Consider the following 13576-nt stretch of genomic DNA (forward strand, 5'->3'; position numbering starts at 1 on the left):
CTTTGTGGAGCTGAAACAAACAGTGAAGGGAATTCATGGTCATTCCATTCCTTTCTTCTTGTTTTCCTTTCTTGATTCCATTCCGTTACTCCTATGCGAACCAAACGCCCCCTAAAAGTACATGGTGTAATTTAAAAAAAAAGTCAACTAATTCAATAAAATACAATTGAAACTCAACCGACAATAGCTCAATATAATGATCGATGGTTAAAATGAGAATAAAAAGGGTCGCAACGAGAGCTTTACCCAAATTCGGTTTGCTCGATCACTGTGCCAAGTGAAAATTTAGCCTCAATATATAAAATTATATAAATTTAATTTTATGGTTTCTAAGCGAGATCAATTTATGTTATCAAAATTTGAAAAATTGGTTTTGGTTAGTATTTGAAGGGATTAACAGTAATCAATCCATTTGAGATATACGGTTCAGGCGTACCTTATTGAATAGCAGAATCTGTAGATCTCTCAGAGTAGAGGAAGTGGTAGTGGAAGCAGATCTAAGCACCACGATCTTGTACCACCGGTAATAGGCAACCACACAACGTTAGCTAGAGAAGACTGAATAATCCACAGACTAAAGTGAAGAAGGATGAGAGAGAGAAGACCCAGGAGAGGAGGAGGAGCCAACCTTTCAACCTTATGTTGTGATTAGGTTAAGTCTATTTATAGGAAGGTAAAACCCCAATCCTCCATCTCTTAATATGGGCTTGGCCCGTTCCATTTCGGACGGATCAGATTAATTAGATCCATACCCAATTAATCCTAACAGTATTTAACTGCCACATCAGGTATTCAAAACATTAATTATGTGTAAGATACTTAGTATGTTATAACACACTTGAACCTGTTAAAATGTTAATAACATTAAGTCTGTCATCACTACGCTAAATAGCCTCTCAGACGACAGTTAAAAACCATCGTCCCGTGAGATATAAATCTGTCACGGGGCTCACTGCCATCTGATGCACCTTCAGATGATGGTTATGTTCTGTCATGTGAAGGCACGACACATGATATTAGCCTATTTGCATACTGTCATATCACTCTTGTTACGATGCAACTTATTTATTACTACCATCACCTTTGATGTCATCACATGACATACTAATAATTAAAAATGTCAAGTAGATATATGGGAAATTGGCATATTGGTATTTGCAATGATAATTTTTATAATAATTTCTGTCGTTGTAGCTTGTTTCAGATGACATAGGTCTTAATCAATCATGTCAATGGATTTATTTTCAGATGACAGATTCGTTTATTTTAATGTCTTTTTATTGTTGTTTAGATGACATTTTTTTAAACGTAAATGTCACTCTTTGCCTTCTTCTTCGAATGTATTTCTAGTAATGAAACATAGTCAAATGAACAAGAAATTCTGTATATCAATGATTTTAAATTTATTGGAGACTAATACTTATAATTTGTTTACATTTGAATTAGATAAATTTATGAATGTAATTAATATCAGGTAAAACAAAAAGCAATACATATCCAATCTTTCAATCTTTCAATTTGGCGTAGTGTTGGAAGCAAAATCCAACTTGATCTGCATATCTTATAAGTCATTATTAGGCCTGCAATCCCCCAAGTCTTGATATCTGCAAAACCAAATGCATTTAATTAATTACGTATGTATTACAGAGACTATTGAGACCTAATAACTCATTTACCCTTTCCCATTCTCAGACCTTTCACTTACCCACCCATAGTATAAATATGAAGCTTTTACCACATTCTCAAAAGTCCATAACCCAACAATATACTTACCCTAGTTATACCGATGATGGCTAATCATAGGGCATCCATTTTCGTATTGGGAAGCAGATTTCCACACTCCGACAGGAGTCACCCAGGTGACTTCTCAATATTACAAGTATGTTTTCTTACTCACGTCTGAAGTTGTGCATTGTTCTTCCGTCTCTATTTCTGCTAACTCACATACGTTTGCTGCTATATGTGCAGGTCCTGAGAATGGCGACCGTCGGTAATGGTCTGTCATGATGAAGGGCCCTTCAAACACCCCTTATGAAGGAGGTGTATTCAGAGTCGATATCAACTTCTCTGTCGATTTCCCCTCCACACTTCCAGTTGTAAGAACACGAACTTATTAATACATAATAATCAATTCATATATATGCATATACACTCATGACATTATTATTATTCTCAGTTCATATTCAGGACTAGGATTTATCATCCTAATATCAGTCCTTTGGTGCGTGTATCTATGCCCCAGCTACTTGATCGCCCTTTCTATCGTGTTGCCACGGTAAGATGGTGCTATAAATCTATCCATTTGCCTATGTTTGGGGTCTAATTTATCTATGCATGTTTGGGGTCTAATTTATCTATTCATTTTCTAGATGTTGTGGCATATTTATGGAATGCTGATAGAGCCCTTCATTGAGGGGCCATTTCCTGGCTAAGAGCGAATTGTTGAGCAATACATCAGCAACATGGCAGGTTATGTAGCAACTTCCATAAGATGGACTCAATAGCATGCAAAGGGGGCATGATGATATGCGAATAGCATGCAAGGGGGGCAAGATGATGTACGAATAGCGTGCAAGGGGGGCGTGATGTGCGAATAGCAACAAAGGAGGTGTGGATGCTGAACAAACATTGAGCTGGATGATGTGGACTACTAGAGGCATAGAGCCAAAATTGAAGAACAGAACGATTACCGTTTATAAATCTACTTGGTAATCAATCTGATCTTCAATTTTGGCTCCATTGCCTCTCCAGTACTCCACACCATCCAGCTCTATTGTTTGTTTAGCATCCAGATCTCCTTGGTTGCTATTTGCACATCACGCCCCCCTTGCACGCTATTCGCACATCATCATGCCCCGCTTGCACGTTATCCTTTTTTTGTAATACAAAGTAGACAACTTATTCAAGTAGACATATGTATATTCAAGTGACACAGAACATGATATACATCAAGTAGACAATTTATTCGTGTATACAAATCTATTCCTAAATTAATATAAAACTTGGGCTGATAGCATCATAAATCCATCACTATACTTCACTGATTAAGGTATATACAAGTAGCACTAAGCATGTTCAACGAATATATGTATATTCAAGTGACACAGAATATGCTATATGTATATACAAGGGACACATAACATATGTACATTCATAGCATAAGAGTATGGCCAATCACAATATATATAAGGGACACAGAACATATATAAACTTATATGAGTCCTTGCATCATTATTTCACTCAATGAACATGCTATATGTATATTCAAGTGACACAGAACATGCGGTGTGTGGTGTTTCGGTGTTGGAGTTGGCTGAGGTGTTTGTCATGGCGGCAGCAGTGAATAAAGGGCAGCATCGGCGGTCGAAGTAGGGCAGAGTTGATCGGCGGCGGCGGTGGTCGATGGAGGAGGGAGGTTAGGGTTGCGGTTTGGAGAGAGAGAATGATAGAGAGGTAGGTTAGGGTTTGGTCTCTGATACCATGTAACAATATGAATTGCCCAGTGATTATTATTGATGTGTAAATCAAATATATACAGAGTATAGTTTACATAGTAGTTAATGACTGAACCTATATTCTAGGCTAGAAAATAGAGAACTAAGTTGAGTGATAACTATACAGATAAATACTATACTTTAATAAATAATATACTCTAATAGATATGACAGAAAAGAACTTCGATAAGGTAATAGATTTAAAACCAACTAAACTACAAGCAAAGAAAATGCAAATATGTTCCAAAAAAAAAAAAAAAATGCAAATATAACGTCAAAACTAAACTTAAAATAAAGATGAGAGGAGGATTTTCTTCTTGGTGCTCGAAGTAAAACTAACTAGAAGGCTAGAACCAAACGAAAAAGAAGAAAAAGGAAAGGGAGAGGGTGCTGCTGTTTTGAAGAAGGGGAGGTGGTGTATGTGAACTAGTTTGATTGAAAAATATTACGAACTATTTGACATTTGGCGAGTCTGAATATCAGAAAACTAATTAATTAATTGGTAAGAATTTCTAGAAGGTGTTGTGTTGTTGCAACCATCCTGGGTACTATAAAAATAGGGTAGCAGTTTTACAGTTAGCAAAAGAAAAGAAAAGAAAATGGAAAACAAGATAGTGAATCTTGGAACTTCTCTTATTGTACCTTGTGTTCAAGAATTAGCCAAAAACAAGGATGATGATATTCCACACAGATATATTCAAGACTATCTTGAAGATCAAAATGATGATATCCAAAATGATGATGATGAAATTCCAATCATTGATATGCATAGATTAGTTTCAGAGGCTTCTGAAGTAGAGAAGCTTGACCATGCTTGCAAAGAGTGGGGTTTCTTCCAGTTGGTGAACCATGGAGTTATAGTGGATAAGATAAAGGAAGAAGTGAAAGAATTGTTCAAACTCCCAATGGAAGAAAAGAAAAGATATTGGCAATATCCAGGAGAAGTAGAAGGTTTTGGTCAAGCCTTTGTTGTTTCAGAAGAACAGAAGCTTGATTGGGGTGACCTTTTCTTCTTGGTTACTCACCCTTGTCATGCTAGAAAGCATCATCTATTTCCTAACCTTCCTCTTCCTCTTAGAGAGATCTTGGATAACTACTCTATAGACCTTAAAAACTTAGCCATGAAGATTTTATCAAGCATGGCCAAAGCAGTTGAGATAGATACAGGAATATTTGAAGATGGACATCAGTCAATGAGGATGAATTATTACCCTCCATGTCCACAACCTCAAAAAGTAATTGGACTTACACCACATTCAGATGCTGCAGCTCTCACTATTCTCTTACAACTCGATCAAGTTGAAGGTCTTCAAATTAAAAGAAATGGGAAATGGATCTCCATTAACCCTCTCCCTAATGCTTTTGTAGTCAACATTGGAGACATTTTGGAGGTATATTCATATTCATATTTTAATTTATCATAAAATCACAAATTTCTTTCTAATTTTGGGGAAAATGACTGCAGATTATGACGAATGGGATATACCGCAGCATTGAGCACAGGGCAACAGTGAATTCAGAAAAGGAAAGAATGTCAATTGCAACATTTTATGCACCAAAATATGAAGCTGAAATAGGGCCAGCACCAAGCTTGATCAACCATCAGAATCCATCTTTGTTTCGAAGAATTGGAGTTGAACAATATTTCAAAACCCTTTTTGCTCGTCAGCTTCGTAGTAAATCTTTTCTTGACACTTTTAGAATATGACCCACCCCCTTTTTCAACCCTTATTCAAATAAGGATGTATCATCATCATCATCATCCATATCACTTTTTTATAAACTCCATTTTCATGTATTTCTATTGACTATTCTATTATATATTGAGTGTATCACTTCACATTCCTCTAATTGTTTTGGTTGAAATATTCTATGAAACACAAGATGATGATGATAATGATAATGATAATGATAAGGATCAAATTTTAGCCAAATGCTTTTTTTTTTTTTGAAAAAAATGGAGATTTAATACTATCATGTGAAATGATATATGATGTAAATTTAATCTTAGTATTTTTAATTAAGATCAATTTTAGTATTATGTTACCGAAATGTAAAAAAGCCGGTTTGACACGGACATTCCAAATAAGTTCATCGATAAACTGAAACAGTTTCGTACATTTTTTTTTGTTGTTTTCTAACTATATTAGTAATACCAATAAACAATTTAGACACACTGATAAAAATTATGATTAACTTGTATATGGCAGACTTAGTTGTTAGCATTTTAATAGGTTTTTTTTTTATAACTATGTTAGTGATACGTTAAATATCTTAGACGTAATTGATGTTTGAAAAGTCCAATGTGACAGTTAAATAATAGTCAAACAGGTCTTTTAAAATTTCGGCAATGGAGAATTAAAATTGATCTTGCTTGGAAACATTAGGATTAAATTTGGATCATTTCGTACGTGATCTGCGCTTTACCTAAAATGTTAGGGTCAAATTTGATCCTTATCCCTAATAATAATCATAGAGTTGCAATCGAGCTGAACCGAGCTTTGGTCTACTCATGTTCGGCTCATTTAACTCAGTTCAACAACTTACAACTTTGTTCTCCCATGACTATTATATAGCGAAACGTTAATTTTCAGTTGAAGGTTAATTCAAAGTTGGGGTTTTTTCAATTACTGTGAGATCATTGAATTTATTGCTTTCTTCTTATTCTTGCATCATTTGTGTATTCACGGTGGATTAGGGAATTTCCCCATTGTTATTTAGTCTTTGAGCAATGAAGAGCAATTGTTTAAGGTTTTAAATAGCATACATCTATCAATCTAACTGGTGAAATTAAATCCGCAATTTTTTATTTGAACCAGTACAGGTAGGAATTAATGAAATAGTTCTGATACTTGTTTGTTAAGTGAATTTGTAATTTGGTCCCTTGAATCGATATCGCTGAGAGTCGGTTGGCCAACATTAGGTTCTTCTCTTTCGTAAAGTTGTCAACAGGTTGAATTCTATCTACTAAGGTGGAACTATTTGTTGATTAGGAAATAGTTATAGTCTTACTTAACTACTAAGGAAGAATAAGGTTTGTGACACTATAACTGATCTGATTTTTGATTTGGTGAATTACCTTACTTGTGAATGACCAATAATTAATTGAATTCATTGCTTGAGAAATCTTTAGCTAGAATTCTTCATTTATCCTTAACTTTTGTTACTTTTATTTTTGCTATATTGTTTATTTAGTTTAGTGTTAAATAGACTCCCAATTTATTTTACTTGTCTATCTGGTTATTAATCTAGTTGAATCAGTGTTAATCCATTGGATTCAATCTTTACTTTCTTTTACAATCTGTTTTTTTTAGCAAAGTGAAATTATATTTATTTTTAGTGGATTCGACACCCATTAAGAATGTTCTTTCCGATTTAAATGATGACCCACATCTCTTAAAACCTAACCTTCTTATTTGGGTATGTTGCCCTCTTTTTGAGAGTGCAAGTATATACGTGCCGATATGGAGCCACATCGAGGGTTAATGTTTGGAGACTTAATTCCTTCTATGCATCGATCACGATATATTTTACATTGTTGACTTGGTGGAGGGAACTAATTTGGCGAGAAAATAAACCTTTAGTTTGGTATGTACGCCTTCGTCAAGCTATACATGCCACAAGGTTTGTTAATTTCATCAAAATGTAGATTAATAAGGATATGAGTGCACTTACAAGCATTATTATGAGGTGATGATGATATTACACTATGCTCAGGCCTGTTGAATTTTCTATATATCATCATCTGTCTGTCGTTTTCAAGAATTATGTGAAGATGGAAGGTACACCCTTTATGCTTTTTGGATTTTATCATGAAAGAATTCTTAGAGTTAGAATAAGATAACGAGGATGATTCCTCCACCCATTGTTATAATGGTCATTAGAATTGAATTATACATGTGTTGGTTCCCACCTCCTCGTATTTACATATCCACTGAATTCCTTCCCAGGGTGATCACCCTCATTATGCTCATGGAAAGGGCTGGGAAAACCTCTTCAAATTCCATCACTTGATAGCACCCCAGTCCAGTGGGCCTTTTCTACTTTCCATTCAACCCTCTTCCTAGCCCGCTCATGAACGAGATCATACGACTCATCCATTGACTTAGTAAAAAGATTTCCGACAATAGTAAAGTGCTTACTTAGTATGCTTGGGGAGGTTGTGATGAAGGTAGCTCCGAAGAAATCGATGGGAGCAATCCCAAACTGCATGAAGGGCCTCACTTTTCGATTTATGAAAAGAGCTAATCTCAGTATGGATCATGATAGTCTTTGATGACGGGATATAATATGCAAGGAACTCCCACTCCAACTCTTCCCACATGGTGATGGAAGCCGACTCTAGTGAAATGATCCATTCTAAAGTTTGATTTTTCAAAGAAAAAGGAAACAACTTTAATCTCGTCGCATCTTGGGGGATACCATTTTGTCTAGACATATCAACACACATCAGAAATTATTCCAAATGTTTATTGGGGTTTTGTGGAGTTTCCCCTCTGAATTGAACGCTCTACTATACCAGTTAGATCATGCTAGTTTTGATCTCGCATGTGTTGTCTTATATCGTTGCTGAGAAGATATTGAAATGGTTTTGAGGCAGAAATAGAGCTAGAATCTCCATCATAGACCAGTTGTCATTCTGGTCGCCCCTCCACCACTGCGGTTGTTATTTTTATTCATACCGCCTATAACTCCTTAATCATCATCATTGTCATTTGGTGGCGAGGGAGAGGACCATTGTTGTTCAAGATCAGGTTTCCTTGAGCATCAAAGTATTATGCCATCTCGTCCTCCAAACGAGGGTTTCTTCCTCTTCTCAACCTGCGAAGAGTAAATTAAATTTCAGGATTAAATGGAAGATTCGATTTACTTCTTGCTTTGGTATGGATAAACTAGGAGGCTAAGACTTACCATTACAAATATGAACAATTATATAGTATTAACAAATGTAGAATATTCACAAAAAGAAAATATTGACAGAAAAATGCTGAAAGAAATAATCCAACACTTTAAACAATATTGCTAGGAATTAATAACTCCCCAGTAATGATGCAAAAAACTTGATATGCGGTATCCCGAGCTGATCGCAATCAGAGATTCCCCACACGATTAGGGGCAGGTGTCCCCTCAAGTAATAAATTATGGTTAAGACCCTGTTGTAGGTATCAAGCCTCGCCCGATGAACCCAATGGGATGATACCGTTGATGACAACGATGTGATTGGAGCCGAAAGCAACCAAACTGGGAATCAAGCTACATGGCAGGACCGGAGCTCGGAGTTGAAAGAGTCGCCAACCACGAATGAGAAATGATCACCGGATTCCTTGTGGGAGACCGGTTGGGTTTGGGAAATTAGGTACGAGCCGAGAAGGCTAGCTCATTTTCGGAGAAAGGCTACTAGGCACCTCGAAATTGCATGGTTTGAACCACCATCCACCTACTTAACGATTTAAGCGCGTTTAAAACGTGAAGTTAAAAAACGATTGAAATTAATTATGAAAAACGTGGTTAACAATACAAGTCCATTTATTTATGAAAAGCATTTGACAAAGATGAGAAGACGAAAACCCTTTATTTACATGTTCGTACCTAAATCGTTGTTAGAACGATTTAGGCGTTTTGAAAACGTGAAACTAAGAATCATTCGGATTTGATTAAAAAAGATGATCAAGTTTACAAATTGATTATTTGTGAAAATTGATTAGGAAAGAATATGAAACCAAAACATTTTCATTTACATTAAACATTAGAACACTTTTAATTGAAAAACCAAGTTGAAACTCTCCCTTTTTTATTTAAATCCCCCATCTCCTAAAGTAGTTTGTCTCTACATAATAGGAAAATAAATACAACTCAACGTTACAAGCATGAATAAAGATTCATATGCTACTTATTTTTTTTGGTAGGAAAGGGAAAGAAGAAAAAACAAACAGAAAACTAGCCCGAGATTAGCCTGGGGAAGCAGACCCCCACCCGGTCATCTGATAAGAACGAAACTAGAAAGTCCGGAGTAGAAGAGAAGGTTGAAACTCCCAATAACCTTGCATGGCCTTCTGCAGTAAGACAGTCAGCCACCCTATTCTGCTCTCTGAACACATGACCAAAGGTGATTGTCTCGAAAGAGGGACCCAATCTTTTGATTCCTTTCACCAGGTTTTGGTTGCCCACACACAGAGCCTTATTCTCGGATATCATATTGACAGCTTCAAGGTTGTCAGTTTCAACGAGCAACTTTTTAACACCAAGGTCTTTGGCCAGTCTAAGCCCAGAGAAAATACCCCAGAGCTCAGCAGTAAAGGAAGAACCCACTCCCAGGTTCTTAGCAAAGCTAGACACCCAATTACCACATGCATCTCTCAAAACCCCACCAGTTGCAATCCTACTATCCACTAGACACGAACCATCAGTATTAAGTTTCACAAAACCTTCCCCCGGTCTAGTCCAACCCAAAAGATGCTCAATAGAACTTTGGCCATTATTAACCAGATTATCCCCTCTGAAGCTGTTAATAACAGTGTTCATTTTTTTGGAGAAATATTCAATTAGATTCAGAATAACAATAGCTTTATCTTCAAAGATCTCAGTATTCCTCCACTGCCATATCTGGTGACAGACAACGACAAAAAGAATGGCTCCATGCTCCAGCTCAGGCAGTAACAAACCATTAATTAATACCTTTAATAAACCAATCATGGTCTGATTTGTCAAAGAACTTAGGTCATAACTGAATCGGGATCACTTTCCTCCACACATTCATACTCTTAGCACAGTCCCTAAGAGAATGGTAGATGGTTTCTGCCTGAACTTTGCATCTACTACAGGTATCCACCTCCACTAAATGACGTCTCTTCCTTTCCACATTAGTAAGCAACCTATTTTTAACTCCAAGCCACAGGAAACTCCTAATACGATAAGGAACTTTTAAAGCCCAAATATTTTTCCACGAAGTTGAAGGAGGATTCCCCAAGTTAAGACTGAAAGCCTCATACACAGACTTGCAAGAATAGGTACCATTGTTCGTAAGGGACCAGCAGTGATTATCCCTATCTTCCTCTATGCCACTGACTTTAACTCCACGAATCTTCATGAGAGTTTCCAGACTAAGATACTTTTCAAATCTAGACCACACCCAATCTCCCTCCGAATCCACGACATCAGCAATGTTCCAATAGCGGATATCAAGAGGCAGCGGAGACGTACACACCTCAGATAATGGCTTCTTCCCTAGCCAGGTATCATTCCAGAAACTAATTGATCTACCATTACCCATCGACCAACCAACCCCAGTACAGAACTCAGAAAATACAGCATTAACCCATTTCCAAAGGAAAGAACAATTAAGGACTCTCTCTTTCAGGCCCCCAAAAATCCTATCCTTTCTGTATTTCCTGCACAAAAGCCGGACCCACAGAGCCTCCGGATTTTGCCACATCCTCCAAAGAAGTTTCATTAACAGCACTTTATTGTTGTCCTTAGCTTGTCTAATCCCTAATCCTCCCCTATTCTTAGGTTGGCAAACCTCTTTCCAAGGAACGGGATGGATTTTTTCCCCCTCTTTTGAGTCCCCCGCCAGGAACCGACGATTGATCTTATCAAGGCCATTAAGAATAGGCTCAGGCAACCTACAAGCTTGCATTATGTGATTAGGAACAACAGAGTTCACCGACTGAATCAAAGTAAGACGACCTGCGAGAGAAATGGATTTAGCTTTCCAACTCGCACACTTATTATTAGTCTTATCAAAGATTTCTTTAAAAGAGGCTTTTGACACTCTATCACTATGGAGAGGAACCCCCAAATAGTTACCAAAAGCCTTGGTTAGAGGGATACCCGAAATCTCACTCAGTCTTTTACAAACCTTTGGTCCATATTTTTAGAACACAACATCCTAGATTTTTGAATGCTAAGCTTCTGACCTGAAGCAGAACAAAAGTTGTTGAGGATCTCCATAATCACCCCAATTTGCTCCTCACTACCTTCCACAAAGATCATGACGTCATCAGCAAAGAATAAATGAGTGATTGGGGGACATAATTTATTGATGGAAACCGGATGAAGCCTACCATTACTAACCGCATCTTGGATGAGATGAGATAACCGCTCCATCGCGATCACAAATAAGAAATGGCTCATTGGATCCCCTTAACGGATACCCCTGGACGGAGTAAACTCCTCAGATAAGTCCCCGTTAATTAAAACTTGGAAAGCAGGAGAAGAAATACAAATCTCAATTAAATTCCTCCACTTTTCCGGGATCCCAGCATTCTCCAAACTATCAAGAAGAAAACTCCAGTTAAGCCGATCATAAGCTTTCTCCAGATCCAGCTTCAAGGCCACAATACCACGTTTACCCTTTCTAACCTTCATATAATGAACCATCTCCTGAGCGATAACAATATTGTCCATCATCTGTCTCCCTGGGACAAAACTTCCTTGATTATGGGAAATAATCTCAGGGAGGATACATCTAAGCCTATTAGCCACAATTTTGGTAATTACTTTATAAAGAACATTACACAGACTAATAGGCCTCATCTGCAAGAAAGATGACGACTTCTCCACTTTAGGAATCAGGACCAAAATGGATTTATTCACAAGCCTAATATTCTCAGACCCATTAAAAACCCCTTTGACGAAATTGTAAATTCCATCTTTGACAGTTTCCCAATGTTTTTGGTAAAAGCCTGTCGGAAGATCATCAACCCCAAGAGCTTTGGTAGCTCCAATACTAAACACAGCCTGATTAATCTCTTTCTGAACAATAGGATGAAAAGCATCAATAATCTTCTCCTCACAATGTCTTCCTAGTCAAAGTTCTATCCAAGTCCACAGGGTCTTCTTTAAAAAGCTCTTTGTAAAAATTAAGGGCCAAGATACGGATTCCATCATCCTCATAAACCCAATTCCCATTAGGGTCCTTTATAGCATTAATCCTATTCTTCTGTCTTCTGATAACAGTAGAAAGATGGAAATACCTCGTATTCCGATCCCCATCCTTAATCCAAGCTTTCCTCGATTTCTGGAACCAAAGCAACTCTTTTTGCCTAAGAACCGCTTCCAACTCATTCTAGAGGGATTTAAGAAGACAATTCAAACTATGGTCAAATCTGGTCTCCAAGATACGTTGGATACCTTCCATCCTATTAAGAAGTTTATTTTTCCTTCTGATAATATGACCAAAAATGTTTTTATTCCATCCCACCACTTTACTTCTAAAATCTTCAGCAACCATTAATACATTATTCTGGGGTTTCCAATTATCATGAACAAATTGCTTGAACTCGGGATGTGATTCCCAAGCCACCAAGTATCTAAAAGGTCTTATCCCTCTAGTTCTAGGAGCTCTCACCAATCTGACTAAAATAAGACAATGATCAGAGTGACGGAAGGGGAGATTCAACACTGCTGCTTCAGAAAACCTATTTTGAGCAATAATATTAGCATAAACTTTGTCCAAACGAACAAAGGTACTATTATGTTTCCAAGTAAACTTATGACCTGCAGCACCAAGATCATTCAGACCACACAAATCCATATTCTGTTTATGGTTAAGACACCGATTAATATAATGATTCCCCCCCCCCCTCTTTGATCACTCATAAAAGCAATATCATTGAAATCTCCAGCAATAAACCAGGCATCCACCATACACGAACTTAAAGAAAACAAAATCTCCTAAAGCCGTTTGCGATTAGCAAGGATAGGATCAACATACACAATAGTAATAAAGAAAGGTTTATTACCAGGATAAGTAACTTTACTGTGAATGAATTGCTTATCCACCCTCACAATATCGAAAAGAACCAGATCCGACTTCCAAAAAAGCAAAATCCCACCAGCCCGGCCAATCGCCTCTGATCTAACACACTTCCAACTTTTAAATAAATTAACCACCTCATCAGCTTTAGCGCCACCGACTTTAGTTTCCAATAAAGCAAAACAAGAAGGGTTGAACTGCTTAATTAAATCCTTAACATGGATACGGGTCGCCTTGCTATCCGCTCCTCTAACATTCCAAACAAACAGATCCATCAAAGGAGGAGAGCAAACCCAGACCCGCCCAACTAGACAAGATATTTATT

General features: G+C 37.2%; 1 protein-coding gene across 1 annotated transcript; it reads left to right on the plus strand.

Annotated features, from left to right (window-relative positions):
• The first annotated feature begins 4093 nt into the window (after positions 1-4093).
• LOC136220564 (protein SRG1-like) lies at positions 4094-5605 on the plus strand. The gene is made up of 2 exons (XM_066008380.1): positions 4094-4885; positions 4960-5605. The coding sequence occupies exons 1-2, from the start codon at positions 4094-4096 to the stop codon at positions 5200-5202; spliced, it is 1035 nt and encodes a 344-aa protein (XP_065864452.1). The 3' UTR covers positions 5203-5605.
• Positions 5606-13576: the final 7971 nt, after the last annotated feature.

This window comes from Euphorbia lathyris, chromosome 2 (assembly GCF_963576675.1).
Source record: "Euphorbia lathyris chromosome 2, ddEupLath1.1, whole genome shotgun sequence".
In the NCBI taxonomy this organism is placed as follows: Eukaryota; Viridiplantae; Streptophyta; class Magnoliopsida; order Malpighiales; family Euphorbiaceae; genus Euphorbia; species Euphorbia lathyris.